The following is a 16,019-nucleotide window of genomic DNA, read 5'->3' on the forward strand; positions in this document are numbered from 1 at the left end:
TGAGCTCCGGTCAAATGTAGTGCACTATATAGAGAATAGGTCGTCATTTGGGACGGGCCCTATATCAAATATGGGTAACGCCATCATATGTTTCATTAGTAAACATTAATCAACTATTCATAAGTACTGTATTATGTACTATGTATAAAGCATTTCTAAGCATTTATTTAATATAAAGTTTTACTCCACTATTCTGTTTAATTTTGATTAGCTCACAATTGACACCTGTGAGCTGAAATGCAGCCTATGCTGTATTCATATATTGTGTAATTGGCTTTCCACAGGCAGACACTGATGTCATTATTTGTTGTTTTTAACGATGACTTACTTTCCCAGGATGCAGTTCATCAACCAGTGAGTCACCACCACCCGTTGAAGGCGGTCCCTATCGCGGTAGCCGAAGAAGAGTGGTCAGAGTCGGAGGAGGATGAGCTCAAACCCAGAGGTAACCTCAGACCCCCTTCTCTCATCGTCATGGCATATATTCAATAACAGTAAAGACTGTAGTCCAGCATATCCACAGTTAAACTGATACCCTTAGCGTTATATCATTTGTATTTTTTATCTTTATGGATGACACAACCATAGATCTATCAAATATGATCTGCAGCTTAAATTAACATATTATGTTAAAAATGTAACATCGATCAGGCAAATGCCAGCTGTCGAGGTCTAGGACTCTGTAGAATCGGTTCTTTCATCCTTTGAAAAGCTTTACAGGTCTATTCCTTAGTGAATTATGCCAATCTGATTTGGGCAGAGACCTCCCAAATGATCTGAGAGCTAGATGATGCAAGCTCAGGGTTAGGAGAAATATAATTGCTTTGGAGCCTAAGAATAGGTACCAGATCCATTTAACTACCGGTAATACACTGAAGGTCATCATTAACTGACAGGGTCTGTGTCATGCATGTTCTCCAAATGTTAGGTGTAAACACAGTGGAGTGGCCAGTATCAAACCCTTACCATATAGTCCTAATGTTATAAATATACCTGTATGATGTTATTATAGCTTTTTTTAACCTACATCTCATCCTCTCAAAGGTCTGACAGGGATGAAGAATATCGGTAACTCCTGCTACATGAACGCAGCACTTCAAGCCCTGTCCAACTGGTGAGGTCACTTCCTGTCTTGTTTCCTCATTAGTCTGGGGACCTATGGCAGATAGATTGACATGGTTCTGAGACCTGTCACTGAAGTGTTTGCGTGGGCATGTGTGAATGAGTGTGCGAGCGAGCATGTGCGCGTGCTTGTGTACCTGCATCTCAGCAGAAGTAATTGTATTCGTTTTCAATAGATTTAAACATTGACTGACCAGTTCTTTCTTCCTTCTCCTCCTCTCTAATTGCTCTCCTCTCCAGTCCTCCTCTCACTCAGTTCTTCCTGGACTGCAGTGGACTGGTGCGGACTGACAAGAAGCCTGCACTGTGCAAAAGCTACCAGAAACTAATCTCTGAGCTCTGGCACAAGAAACGGTACCATACACACTTGACACTATATTTCTTATCTCTGTTACAGTACTTATCTCTGTTAAGGTACTTATCTCTCTGTACAGTACTTCTCAGTGTGCAAATTGTTGGACTAGAGATTCATAGGATGAAATCCAAGAATGCAGCAAGACACTGTCTGACAAAACACACTCTCTCCTCTCTCTCCATTCTCTCTGCTCCAGGCCCAGTTACGTAGTCCCTACCAGTTTGTCCCAGGGCATCAAGCTGGTCAACCCCATGTTCCGTGGCTACGCCCAGCAGGTAGGGGCAAGCTCCCAGCAGGTAGGGAACAAAACAATGCCCGACCCCTAGCCCTCCGGCCCCTCTGACCCCTGACCTAACCCACCTCTCCCTATGTCCCCTCCCATCCCCCCAAAATGACCCCTGTTGCCACAAACCTAATTTCCCCCCGGGGACAATGAAATTGGATTGGTTGATTGATTGTTGTGTAGCTGATTGGCATCTTGAAGTAGGGTGCGAAGACTATGAAATGGTGTGCATCCCAAATGGCACCCTATTCCCTATGTAGTGCTCTACTTTTGATCAGGGCCCATAGCAGTGCAGTATATAGGGAATAGGGTGCGATTTGGGATGCAGCCATGATCTAACTAACCCACAGTAACCAGATGAAATGCGTTCAATGTTGGGTTGATTGGAATGGGATTGTGTGTATTTTACTGGTTTGGGTTTGACTGCTGTGGAAAATCCATTTATCTAATTCGATCTAAAAATAGTGTTGAGTTAAGCCTGTGTGTGGTGAGCATGTTCTCTCTGTTTGTCCTTGTGCTTCCTCCTATCACCATCACACACACTCTCTCAATGGCTGTCTCTGTCTGTCCCTAGGAGCTGCAGGGAACACGCATACAATACTGTCCGCACTACACACACACACACACACACATGTCTCTGTGTATAGGACTGCTCCGCACACTCTCCCTCTGTGTTTTCTACTGTAGGACACCCAGGAGTTCCTGCGCTGTCTGATGGACCAGCTCCACGAGGAGCTCAAAGAGCCACTGGCAGAGTGTGGCGGGGGAGGGGAGGGGGATGAGCGGAGGGACGGGGGCGACCGCTCCCCCTCCGAGGACGAGTTCCTCTCCTGCGACTCGGGCGCCAGCAGCGACCGGGGGGAGGGAGGGGGGCTGGGGGAGCCCGAGCTGCTCATTCAGGACGAGTGTGGGGTGGGGCCGAGAGTTGGAGGAGGGGGGACAGGCACAGGGGGGCCCATCTCAGAGAAAGAGAGGCTGAAGGAGAAAAGGGTGTCGGGCTCGCCCCTCCACGGGGGCTCCCAGGAGATGGACGAGGACGCAGATGTGGACACGACAGCGGCCGAAGAGGGGGCTCTGGAGAGGGGAGCAGAGGAGGAGGAGGGGACCCCCCCTAGCCCTAAGCCACAGAGTCCGAGTAAGACACAGGGGCAGACGCAGAGCAACAGCACTCGAGGTAGGGGCCTCGTAATGGTGGAAGTAGAACTTAAAAAAAAAAAAATTTAAGTGTGTGCGTCTCTGTGTGTGGAGTGACCTGTTGTAGTGATGTGTGAGTACAAGTAAGTAATCTCTAAAAGCCCCCTCTTCCTCTTTCCTCTCCTACCCACCTCTACCTAGAGCCAGACAATGAGGCATCGATGCAGCAGCGCCCCCAGTCTCGCCCCTGCAGCCCCGTCCGTACTGTCCAGGAACTGCACCCCAAACTCTCCCCCAGCCCCACTCGCTCCAGCCCCTTCCGCTCTGCAGGGCCCGCATACTCATTTAAGAAAGGTATGGGGTGGGTTCTGGTCGATTCACGTACAGACACACACTCTGTCACGCACTCCACCGACACACACAGATACACACTGTGACGTGCGCTCACTCTCTCTCTCACACACACACAAAGACACACACTATCCCCTTACACACAAACTAAGTTACCCATAATCCTCCCCTCCACAGCCCAGCTGTTCCTGGGTGCCAAGAAGCAGAAGCAGTCTCGCTACCGCAGCGTCATCTCAGACATCTTCGACGGCTCAATCCTCAGCCTGGTCCAGTGTCTGACTTGTGACAGGGTGAGCTGTGTGTCATGTGTCGTAACACAAGAGTGCGCCATTTACATAACTCAGCTCCACTTCTTCTATTGAAACCTCACACTACTGTCACATGAATATTGAACATTGACGTGTTGCAATTTGTAGACATTTTACCACAGTTTTTAATGCATAAACTTGATCCTACTTTATCCATGAATATGATGGATTCTGCTTGTTTGGATTATCACTATTCAGATTGTTGAGACCATCTCGCTCTCGCTCTCGCTCTCCCCTCTTCTCTTCTCCCTCCTCATCTCTCCCCTCCCCCCTATAGGTGTCGACCACAGTGGAGACCTTCCAGGACCTGTCCCTGCCCATCCCAGGTAAGGAGGACCTGGCCAAGCTACACTCCTCCATCCACCAGAACCTCCCAGCCAAGACCGGGGTGTCTCTGGATGTCTACGGTTCCCAGGGCTGGATCACTTACATCATGGACTCCATACGCAGGTGAGGGAGCTGGGGGGTAGGGGGATGGGGCTGGAGGGTTGGGGCTGCTGGGGATGGGGGCAGACCGGGAGTGTGTGGTGTAGAACAGGTATGATGGTCTGTCATGTAGAACAAGGAATCGTGTTAGCTCTATTCAATGAATTTCTATCTGCCACATCTCTGGATTATGTTATATTAACTTTATATTTCTGTGAGGGAACTTCTTGTTTGGATCGGTTAAAAAACAACAACATACAAAATAAACAGGTTACACAGTAGACACTTCCTTCCAGCCTGGGGACGGGGATACAGAAATAAACAGGACAATAACATCATACACATCCGTGAGTGCAATAGAGCAGGACTTCCACAGCGGAGTTGGGGGACTCCGATCACGCATACTCGCCGCCCGCATTGATAGCGGTAGTTTGTAACATTACATTTACATTTACATTTTAGTCATTTAGCAGACGCTCTTATCCAGAGCGACTTACAGTGCATACATTATTTTTTTTTCATACCCCCTGTGGGAATCGAACCCACAACCCTGGCGTTGCAAACACCATGCTCTATCAACTGAGCTAACATCATAAAGTTCACACAGCAGCATTATGGAGAATCGTGCCTCTGCCTCACTTCTTCCTCCTCCCCTGCCGACTTGTTGTTGTTCACTCTCAAAGAAGTAGCTAGCTAGCGCTCGCTCTCTGTCCGGCTGGCTAGTCACAGTTCCATCGGCATCCTGCATCTCCATGGATACCACCAGGGATCAGACGAGATGCACACAAAAAATGCTAATATCTGCTATTTACATTATTAGATGGCAATTCATTTGTTGGATTATATTATTAGTTGGCAATGATAACACTTTACATTGCACATGCATCATTCCAAGGGAATAACCTATGTATTAATCTTGTAACAAGTATGAAAGCATATGTAACAGCTTACTATGTATTCACCCCCCCATGTCTACCCCTCTGTAGGTTTGTGGTGTCCTGTATCCCCAGCTGGTTTTGGGGTCCTATGGTCACACTGGAGGACTGCCTCGCTGCCTTTTTCGCTGCTGATGAGCTCAAAGGTTAACTTGTCAATATAAAGTTGTTGTCTAATAATATGCCTATATTTCAGCTGTATGATCCATTCATAATCAGAACATGAAATAAATGGTCAGTAATTTCTTAATTCATTGTTTTACAGGGGACAACATGTACAGCTGTGAAAGGTGTAAAAAGTAAGTATTTGTGGAATTTGTAGTTGCATTTAGCATTAGAAGATCAATCTGTCTAGTTGGTAAAACAGATCACATTACAACACAACACACATTTTAATACTTTTTCCCTCATCTTCCAGATTGAGAAATGGTGTAAAATATTGCAAAGTACTTCGGCTACCTGAGGTAACGCTCTTATCTTTGTCCCTTTCTATTATATCATACTTTGACATCCTGCATAGAAGATGCCTAAGTTGTGACATTTCCTTGATTTTCATTATGAAGAATTTTCTTCCAGGAAACCTATAGGGTCGTTCCATTTGATTTCAATCACTTTTTGACCACACCCTTTTTGATTTGAACAACACTTTCCATACATATTTGCCCATGGTAGAAGTGGTCAGAAAAGTGACTTTTTGGACCTGAATGCCAAAACATTCAGGAGATAGAGGTGCTTAACGTTGACCCATTTTGCATACCCCATCCATGTCTTCATCACTGGAAAAGGTTAATGATTGAATTTGATGTAATTTAAAAGCTTACGAACAGGGTTGTCAAGCTATTTTATAAATACTTGAAATAAAAATTTTTTTACCCTCAAGCTACCGACATATTTTACATACATCGATTACCAACATTTTGACCCCAAGAAGAAACTATTGAAAAAAGCAACAATCAAAGCAAAATATCAGCTAATTTCTTATCAAAGCTTCATTAGACATGTAGTTAATGTTATATAAAATAAAAAAAGATTTTAGTAAAATTACACTTCATTTGCATATCCTGTAGAACTGAAATATACATTTTACCTTTATATCATGTGCAGCTTTTTTCCAAAGTACAAACCACATTAGTATTAAAAAGCTGGTTTACCATAATTTGATTCTAGTATCATTTAGTTTGCAGAATTTGTAAGTAAATATTAATTTTGACATGATTGACTGCCATTTAATTTAAAGGGGCAGTACACCAAAATGTGAAATGTACTTAATTTTATTGACAAAAAGTGATTTATTTATCCATTGATCCTGAGAGACTTTGACCAAAAATATGGCTTAGTTTTCTTTATTTATATACCCCAAAGCCAGCATTAGCATCGCTGTTAATGAAACATTGGGAATGGTAGGGCCTATGGCAGGATGCTTCAAAAAGCATGCCCAAATCCTCAGTCACTTCAAACCAAATATTATAGCACCCAAAATATCATACGTTGCACGTATATAATATTATAGGATTATTATTATTTTTATATATATCCATACATTGAGGGTAGCTGGTTTCTGAATTACAGTTCTACCAATAATTCATACCACTGACAGACTTGTCAGCTGTTTTGACTGCAACTAAGCATATACAGTGCATTCAGAAAGTATTCAGACCCCTTGACTTTTTCCACATTTTGTTACGTTACAGCCTTATTCTAAAATGGATTAAATTGTTTATTCTCCTCACCAGTCTACACACAATACCCCATAATGACAAAGCAAAAACTGTTTTTTAGAAATGTGTACACATTTTAAAATTAAAATAAAAACTCAAATCACATTTACATAAGTATTCAGATCCTTTACTCAGTACTTTGTTGAAGCACCTTTGGCATTGATTACAGCCTTGAGTCTTCTTGGGTATGACGCTACAAGCTTGGCACACCTGTATTTGGGGAGTTTCTCCCATTCATTACATTTACATTTTAGTCATTGAGCAGACATTCTTATCCATAGATTATTATTTTTAAAAAAAAATCATACTGGCCCCCCGTGGGATCCTCTCAAGCTCTGTCAGGTTGGATGGGGAGCATCGCTGCACAGCTATTTTCAGTTCTCTCCAGAGATGTTCGATCGGGTTGAAGTTCGGGCTCTGGCGGGGCCACTCAAGGACATTCAAAGACTTGTTCTGAAGCCACTCCTGCGTTGTCTTGACTGTGTGCTTAGGGTTGTTGTCCTGTTGGAAGGTGAACCTTCGTCCCAGTCTGAGTTCCTGAGCGCTCTAGAGAAGGTTTTCATCAAGGATCTCTCTGTACTTTGCTCCGTTCATCTTTCCCTCGATCCTGACTAGTCTCCCAGTCCCTGCCGCTGAAAAACATCCCCACAGCATGATGCTGCCACCATCATGCTTCACCGTAGGGATGGTGCCAGGTTTCTTCCAGAAGTGACACTTGTCATTCAGGCCAAAGAGTTCAATCTTGGTTTAATCAGAGCAGAGAATCTTGTTTCTCATGGTATGAGAGTCCTTTACAGTGCCTTGCAAATGTATTCATCCCCCTTGGTGTTTTTCCTATTTTGTTGCATTACAACCTGTAATTTAAATTTATTTTTATTTGGATTTCATGTAATGGACATACACAAAATAGTCCAAATTGGTAAAGTGAAATGAAAAAAATAACTTGTTTCAAAAAATGCTAAACAATTTATAACGGAAAAGTGGTGCGTGCATACAGTGGGGAGAACAAGTATTTGATACACTGCCGATTTTGCAGGTTTTCCTACTTACAAAGCATGTAGAGGTCCGTAATGTTTATCATAGGTACAGTGGGGGAAAAAAGTATTTAGTCAGCCACCAATTGTGCAAGTTCTCCCACTTAAAAAGATGAGAGAGGCCTGTAATTTTCATCATAGGTACATGTCAACTATGACAGACAAAATGAGAAAAAAAAATTATTTGCAAATTATGGTGGAAAATAAGTATTTGGTCAATAACAAAAGTTTCTCAATACTTTGATCTATACCCTTTGTTGGCAATGACACAGGTCAAACGTTTTCTGTAAGTCTTCACAAGGTTTTCACACACTGTTGCTGGTATTTTGGCCCATTCCTCCATGCAGTTCTCCTCTAGAGCAGTGATGTTTTGGGGCTGTCGCTGGGCAACACGGACTTTCAACTCCCTCCAAAGATTTTCTATGGGGTTGAGATCTGGAGACTGGCTAGGCCACTCCAGGACCTTGAAATGCTTCTTACGAAGCCACTCCTTCGTTGCCCGGGCGGTGTGTTTGGGATCATTGTCATGCTGAAAGACCCAGCCACGTTTCATCTTCAATGCCCTTGCTGATGGAAGGAGGTTTTCACTCAAAATCTCACGATACATGGCCCCATTCATTCTTTCCTTTACACGGATCAGTCGTCCTGGTCCCTTTGCAGAAAAACAGCCCCAAAGCATGATGTTTCCACCCCCATGCTTCACAGTAGGTATGGTGTTCTTTGGATGCAACTCAGCATTCTTTGTCCTCCAAACACGATGAGTTGAGTTTTTACCAAAAAGTTATATTTTGGTTTCATCTGACCATATGACATTCTCCCAATCCTCTTCTGGATCATCCAAATGCACTCTAGCAAACTTCAGACGGGCCTGGACATGTACTGGCTTAAGCAGGGGGGCACGTCTGGCACTGCAGGATTTGAGTCCCTGGCGGCGTAGTGTGTTACTGATGGTAGGCTTTGTTACTTTGGTCCCAGCTCTCTGCAGGTCATTCACTAGGTCCCCCCGTGTGGTTCTGGGATTTTTGCTCACCGTTCTTGTGATCATTTTGACCCCACGGGGTGAGATCTTGCGTGGAGCCCCAGATCGAGGGAGATTATCAGTGGTCTTGTATGTCTTCCATTTCCTAATAATTGCTCCCACCGTTGATTTCTTCAAACCAAGCTGCTTACATATTGCAGATTCAGTCTTCCCAGCCTGGTGCAGGTCTACAATTTTGTTTCTGGTGTCCTTTGACAGCTCTTTGGTCTTGGCCATAGTGGAGTTTGGAGTGTGACTGTTTGAGGTTGTGGACAGGTGTCTTTTATACTGATAACAAGTTCAAACAGGTGCCATTAATACAGGTAACGAGTGGAGGACAGAGGAGCCTCTTAAAGAAGAAGTTACAGGTCTGTGAGAGCCAGAAATCTTGCTTGTTTGTAGGTGACCAAATACTTATTTTCCACCATAATTTGCAAATAAATTCATTAAAAATCCTACAATGTGATTTTCTGAATTTCTTTTCCTCCATTTTTTCTGTCATAGTTGACGTGTACCTATGATGAAAATTACAGGCCTCTCTCATCTTTTTAAGTGGGAGAACTTGCACAATTGGTGGCTGACTAAATACTTTTTTCCCCCACTGTACACTTCAACTGTGAGAGACGGAATCTATAACAAAAATCCAGAAAATCACATTGTATGATTTTTAAGTAATTAATTTGCATTTTATTGCATGACATAAGTATTTGATCACCTACCAACCAGTAAGAATTCCGGCTCTCACAGACCTGTTAGTTTTTCTTTAAGAAGCCCTCCTGTTCTCCACTCATTACCTGTATTAACTGCACCTGTTTGAACTCGTTACCTGTATAAAAGACACCTGTCCACACACTCAATCAAACAGACTCCAACCTCTCCACAATGGCCAAGACCAGAGAGCTGTGTTAGGACATCAGGGATAAAATTGTAGACCTGCACAAGGCTGGGATGGGCTACAGGACAATAGGCAAGCAGCTTGGTGAGAAGGCAACAACTGTTGCCGCAATTATTAGAAAGTGGAAGAAGTTCAAGATGACGGTCAATCACCCTCGGTCTGGAGCTCCATGCAAGATCTCACCTCGTGGGGCATCAATGATCATGAGGAAGGTGAGGGATCAGCCCAGAACTACACGGCAGGACCTGGTCAATGACCTGAAGAGAGCTGGGACCACAGTCTCAAAGAAAACCACTAGTAACACACTACGCCGTCATGGATTAAAATCCTGCAGCACACGCAAGGTCCCGCTGCTCAAGCCAGCGCATGTCCAGGCCCGTCTGAAGTTTGCCAATGACCATCTGGATGATCCAGAGGAGGAATGGGAGAAGGTCATGTGGTCTGATGAGACAAAAATAGAGCTTTTTGGTCTAAACTCCACTCGCCGTGTTTGGAGGAAGAAGAAGGATGAGTACAACCCCAAGAACACCATCCCAACCGTGAAGCATGGAGGTGGAAACATCATTCTTTGGGGATGCTTTTCTGCAAAGGGGACAGGACGACTGCACCGTATTGAGGGGAGGATGGATGGGGCCATGTATCGCGAGATCTTGGCCAACAACCTCCTTCCCTCAATAACAGCATTGAAGATGGGTCGTGGCTGGGTCTTCCAGCATGACAACGCCCGAAACACACAGCCAGGGCAACTAAGGAGTGGCTCCGTAAGAAGCATCTCAAGGTCCTGGAGTGGCCTAGCCAGTCTCCAGACCTGAACCCAATAGAACATCTTTTGAGGGAGCTGAAAGTCTGTATTGCCCAGCGACAGCCCCGAAACCTGAAGGATCTGGAGAAGGTCTGTATGGAGGAGTGGGCCAAAATCACTGCTGCAGTGTGTGCAAACCTGGTCAAGACCTACAGGAAACGTATGATCTCTGTAATTGCAAACAAAGGTTTCTGTACCAAATATTAAGTTCTGCTTTTCTGATGTATCAAATACTTATGTCATGCAATAAAATGCAAATGAATTACTTAAAAATCATACAATATGATTTTCTGGATTTGTGTTTTAGATTCCGTCTCTCACAGTTGAAGTGTACCTATGATAAAAATTACAGACCTCTACATGCTTTGTAAGTAGGAAAACCTGCACAATCGGCAGTGTATCAAGTACTTGTTCTCGCCACTGTATGTATTCACCCCCTTTGCTATGAAGCCCCTAAATAAGATCTGGTGCAAACAATTACCTTCAGAAGTCACATAATTAGTGAAATAAAGTCCACCTGTGTGCAATTTAAGTGTCACATGGTATCAGTATATATACACCTGTTCTGAAAGGCCCCAGAGTCTTCAACACCACTAAGTAGGGGCACCACCAAGCAAGCGGCACCATGAAGACCAAGGAGCTCTCCAAACAGGCCAGGGACAAAGTTGTGGAGAAGTACAGATCAGGGTTGGGTTATATAAAAATATCCAAAACTTTGAACATCCCACAGAGCACCATTTAAAAATTGAAAGAATATGGCACCACAACAAACCTGCCAAGAGAGGGCCACCCACCAAAACTCACAGACCAGGCAAGGAGGGCATTAATCAGAGAGGCAACAAAGAGACCAAAGATAACCCTGAAGGAGCTGCAAAGCTCCACAGCGGAGATTGGAGTATCTGTCCATAGGACCACTTTAAGCAGTACACTCCACAGAGCTGGGCTTTACGGAAGAGTGGCAAGAAAAAAGCCATTGCTTAAAGAAAAAAATAAGCAAACACGTTTGGTGTTTGCCAAAAGGCATGTGGGAGACTCCCCAAACATATGGAAGAAGGTACTCTGGTCAGATGAGACTAAAATTAAGCTTTTTGGCCATCAAGGAAAACGAAATGTCTGGCACAAACCCAACACCTCTCATCACCCCGAGAACACCATCCCCACAGTGAAGCATGGTGGTGGCAGCATCATGCTGTGGGGATGTGTTTCATCGGCAGGGACTGGGAAACTGGTCAGAATTGTAGGAATGATCTATGGCGCTAAATAAAGGGGAATTCTTGAGGGAAACCTGTTTCAGTCTTCCAGAGATTTGAGACTGGGACGGAGGTTCACCTTCCAGCAGGACAATGACCCTAAGCATACTGCTAAAGCAACACTCGAGTGGTTTAAGGGGAAACATTTAAATGTATTGGAATGGCCTAGTCAAAGCCCAGACCTCAATCCAATTGAGAATATGTGGTATGACTTAAAGATTGCTGTACACCAGCGGAAACCATCCAACTTGAAGGAGCTGGAGCAGTTTTGCCTTGAAGAATGGGCAAAAATCCCTATGGCTAGATGTGCCAAGCTTATAGAGACATACCCCAAGAGACTTGCAGCTGTAATTGCTGCAAAAGGTGGCTCTACAAAGTATTGACTTTGGGGGGGTTTATAGTTATGCACGCTCAAGTTTTCTGTTTTTTTGTCCTATTTCTTGTTTGTTTCACAAGAAAAAATATTTTTCATCTTCAAAGTGGTAGGCATGTTGTGTAAATCAAATGATACAAACCCCCAACAAATCCATTTTAATTCCAGATTGTATTGCAACAAAACAGGAAAAATGCCAAGGGGGGGTGAATACTTTCGCAAGCCACTGTAGGTGCCTTTTGGCAAACTCCAAGTGGGCTGTCATGTGCCTTTTACTGAGGAGTGGCTTCCATCTGGCCACTCTACCATAATGGCCTTATTGGTGGAGTGCTGCAGAGATGGTTGTCCTTCTTGAAGGTTCTCCCATCTCCACAGAGGAACTCTGGAGCTGTCAGAGTGACCATCGGGTTCTTGGTCACCTCCCTGACCAAGGCCCTTCTCCCCCGATTGCTCAGTTTGGCCGGGCAGCCAGCTCTAGGAAGAGTCTTGGTGGTTCCAAACTTCTTCCATTTAAGAATGATGGAGGCCACTGTGTTCTTGGGGACCTTCAATTTTGCATAAATTTTTTGGTACCCTTCCCCAGATCTGTGCCTTGACTCAATGCTGTCTCTGTGCCTTGACTCAATTCCTTCGACCTCATGGCTTGGTTTTTGCTATGACATGCACTGTCAACTGTGGGACCTTTATATAGACAGGTGTGTGCCTTTCCAAATAATGACCAATCAATTTAATTTACCACAGGTGGACTCCAATCAAGTTGTAGAAACATCTCATGGATGATCAGTGTTAAACAGGATGCACCTGAGCTCAATTTTGAGTCTCATAGCAAAGGTTCTGAATACTTATTTAAATAAGGTATTTATTTATCTTTGTTATTTTTTTGGCACAAATTTCTAAAAACCTGTTTTTGCTTTGTCATTATAATAATAATATAATAATATGCCATTTAGCAGACGCTTTTATCCAAAGCGACTTACAGTCATGCGTGCATACATTTTTGTGTATGGGTGGTCCCGGGGATCGAACCCACTACCTTGGCGTTACAAGCGCCGTGCTCTACCAGCTGAGCTACAGTGTTGTGTGTAGATTGATGATCCATTTTAGAATAAGGCTGTAACGTAACAAAATGTAGAAAAAGTCAAGGGGTCTGAATACTTTCCGAATGCACTGTGTGTATATATAAGGTAATTTTGATTTTGTACACGGTCATACTCATGCTGCAACAGGTCCCCCTCTACCCTCTAATGATATGTATAACTTAATATCTAATCTAATCTAACTTAATGTCTCCAGAGAAACCTACATTCAAATAAATACTGTTTTAGATTTGCCCTCATTGTCTCACATCAGATAGCACGACGACCGTCTGCACTGATCAGTCTGATAACTCGCAAACACTCATGGGATAGCTAAAAATAAGTTTGGCTACAATATGCTGTCCTAACATTCGAAAATGTTACGAAGGTGACATCGTCCACCCATCCCCCCTTTCATCCTCAAAAGAGTCCGAGTAAATCTTACCAAAAACATCGAACCTGTAGGTAATATTGACATTTCCTTCATGAGAAAGCCTTCACTACCTAATTCTACATCTAGCTAAGGTGTTTTGTGGTGGTAGAATCCTATATTTATGAAATTCAAAATGCACGAAAATTTGTTAGCTAATGAAAGTGTCTGCTTGCTGGCTGAACCAGTCTCAAATCAATCCGTATGATAGGAAAGGCAGGGATGCTTACAATGCCAGTACACACACTCAATGCTGAACACTCCCTCTAGCTAGTGTAGTGAAGTTCTAGCTATGGACAAATTTAGTTTTCATGATCTCTGTTCTGGCGTGATAGTGCGCTGAGTTCTACAGCACAGCTGACTGCTCTCTGCGACGTTATCGCATTGGCCAAATGTTACAAAGTAGTGAGGCACCTTGCCAGCTGTCAGTCAGATGCTGATTTCTGAGAACAGTCTCATAACTTTGGTGCCGTACAACTTCATCAACAAGCTGGCAAACTAGCTACCGTATGGCCATTCAAACAAGCTTGCACTAGGCTGCTAGCTGGAGCAAGTTTGATCAGCTGATCCAGCGTGCATGGTTTGTCGTAGTAGCCAGTACATCATAGCTACTGAGAGCGGAATTATTTTCAGAATTAGGAACTAATGTTAGGCGGATGAGCAAAACCTTGATTTTTAGAGATGAGTTCCACGTCCTACAAGAATGATCGGTTGAGGGACGAGCGTTGTGTAGGAGTGACGCCATCTGACGTGAAACAATGGATTTGCCCTAGAATAACTACTTATCGGGAATACAGACCATTACAGTTCTCTGTGTATAGTTCTGTATTGCAGTTCTATCAAGTATTTATACCATTGGCAGATTTTTTTATACAGTATATCATAATGACCCCAGTCTGAAGTTTGAGGGTTAATAAAAATTATTTCATTTTTTAACCTTTTAACAACAATTGTCAATTATTTTGTAGTTTAGACCCTAATTTACATCATCTGAAGTGTATGCGTTGTGCCCGCCATCGGTTGAGACACAGCATACTCTTGAATACAGGGTGGATGTCACTTTAATCATACAAATATAATTTAGCTGGTACACACCATTGACATTTCTAATAGAATTGAAATGTAAACTTCCAATTACTACCACAAAGATTGCGGCTGGTCCACCACTGTTGAATATCAACTTAAAGAGCGACCGCCTTTAAAAAGCAACGAATCCCTTTGAAAACGGTCTATGTGGCATCGATATGAGTCAGAAACAGTTATTCTAGTGTCAAAATTGACTACAAAGTGTAAAGAGGATCATTTTGGTCACAGTCAGTCTCGTCTAAAATGGAGTATGGAACATCCGTGCATCACAACGGGTAAAATAAGGTTGGGTCTTGATTTGACAATGTCCATTTGCCAACTAACATGGGGTGAACAGCTGTGGTGATTGCTCTCAATCCAATACCATGGACAGTGAGCCAGACATGCCCAGCAGCTCTGACTTTGTTTACATAAGACAACACATTGCCCATTATTTTTACTAGAGAAATACTGCACCAAACACCCTAGTTAAAGTAAAATTGAGCAACTAACACATCCTCTGCAAAAACGTAAACTCAAGAAATCTGTACTTAATTTGATCTGAGATTCATTCTCAGGGATTTTGAGGAAGTGAAATAGGCTTCCGTGTCTACAGTGTCTCATGGGGGACAAACATCTTTAACCAAATGCGGGATCGGTTAGGAAACACACCTACAAGAGTGAAGTCTTTAGTTTTTCGAATGAGCAACAGAAAAACACACGTTCCAATCGCCGTGTTCAGTGGATCTTTAAATGGGAATGTCTATTCTATTATATGATTTTCAATAGGTTTCTGATGGAAGATTGTTAGTTTAATTTAAAACAACTGATATTCCCACTCAAGTCCACATTATCTTATGTGTAAACCTCCAACCATCTTTTGTGGTACCTTCCCAAAGTATACATTTCATTTTGATTCCCATTTGAGTACATTTATCAGTTCCAAAAAGTCACTTTCTGACCAAAATCTGAGCAAATATGTATGGAAGCTTTCAATCAAATCAAAAGGGGTGTGGTCAAAAAGTGATTGAAATCAAATGGAACGACCCTATAGCAAACATTCTGTGTGTGTGTGTGTGTGTGTTCAGATCCTGTGTATCCACCTGAAGCGTTTTCGCCATGAGGTGATGTACTCCTTCAAAATCAACAGCCACGTGTCCTTCCCATTGGAGGGCCTCGAACTCCGACCTTTCCTGGCCAAGGACAGCCCCTCCCAGATCACAACCTATGACCTCTTGTCCGTCATCTGTCACCATGGCACTGCAGGCAGTGGGTGACCCTTGACTGAATTACCTAACATTTAAAGACGCCCTCCAGCTATTTTTAACATGTTTGTTTGGCTGATATTGGTTGTGATTCACCGCAGCATAGTCCTTTGTGTGTCAGGTGTTTTCTTCATAGCTCACAATCTACACTTCTGCAATTCCATTACTCAACCTATTTT

General features: G+C 43.4%; 1 protein-coding gene across 2 annotated transcripts in view; it reads left to right on the top strand.

The window, feature by feature from the left end:
• Positions 1-16,019, top strand: part of LOC311099993 (ubiquitin carboxyl-terminal hydrolase 20-like) — a 33,707-nt gene that overhangs the window by 3,966 nt on the left and 13,722 nt on the right. For both annotated transcript variants that reach the window (XM_084140720.1, XM_084140721.1), the window contains exons 6-17: positions 337-445; positions 1,045-1,114; positions 1,363-1,476; positions 1,674-1,773; positions 2,448-2,934; positions 3,096-3,248; positions 3,423-3,535; positions 3,831-4,003; positions 4,966-5,060; positions 5,180-5,213; positions 5,333-5,378; positions 15,664-15,844. In XM_084140720.1, coding sequence (XP_083996846.1) covers positions 337-445; positions 1,045-1,114; positions 1,363-1,476; positions 1,674-1,773; positions 2,448-2,934; positions 3,096-3,248; positions 3,423-3,535; positions 3,831-4,003; positions 4,966-5,060; positions 5,180-5,213; positions 5,333-5,378; positions 15,664-15,844 — 1,675 coding nt within the window. The remainder of the gene's footprint in view (positions 1-336; positions 446-1,044; positions 1,115-1,362; positions 1,477-1,673; positions 1,774-2,447; positions 2,935-3,095; positions 3,249-3,422; positions 3,536-3,830; positions 4,004-4,965; positions 5,061-5,179; positions 5,214-5,332; positions 5,379-15,663; positions 15,845-16,019) is intronic.

This window comes from Coregonus lavaretus, assembly GCF_964263955.1.
Source record: "Coregonus lavaretus genome assembly, chromosome: 24".
NCBI lineage: Eukaryota > Metazoa > Chordata > Actinopteri > Salmoniformes > Salmonidae > Coregonus > Coregonus lavaretus.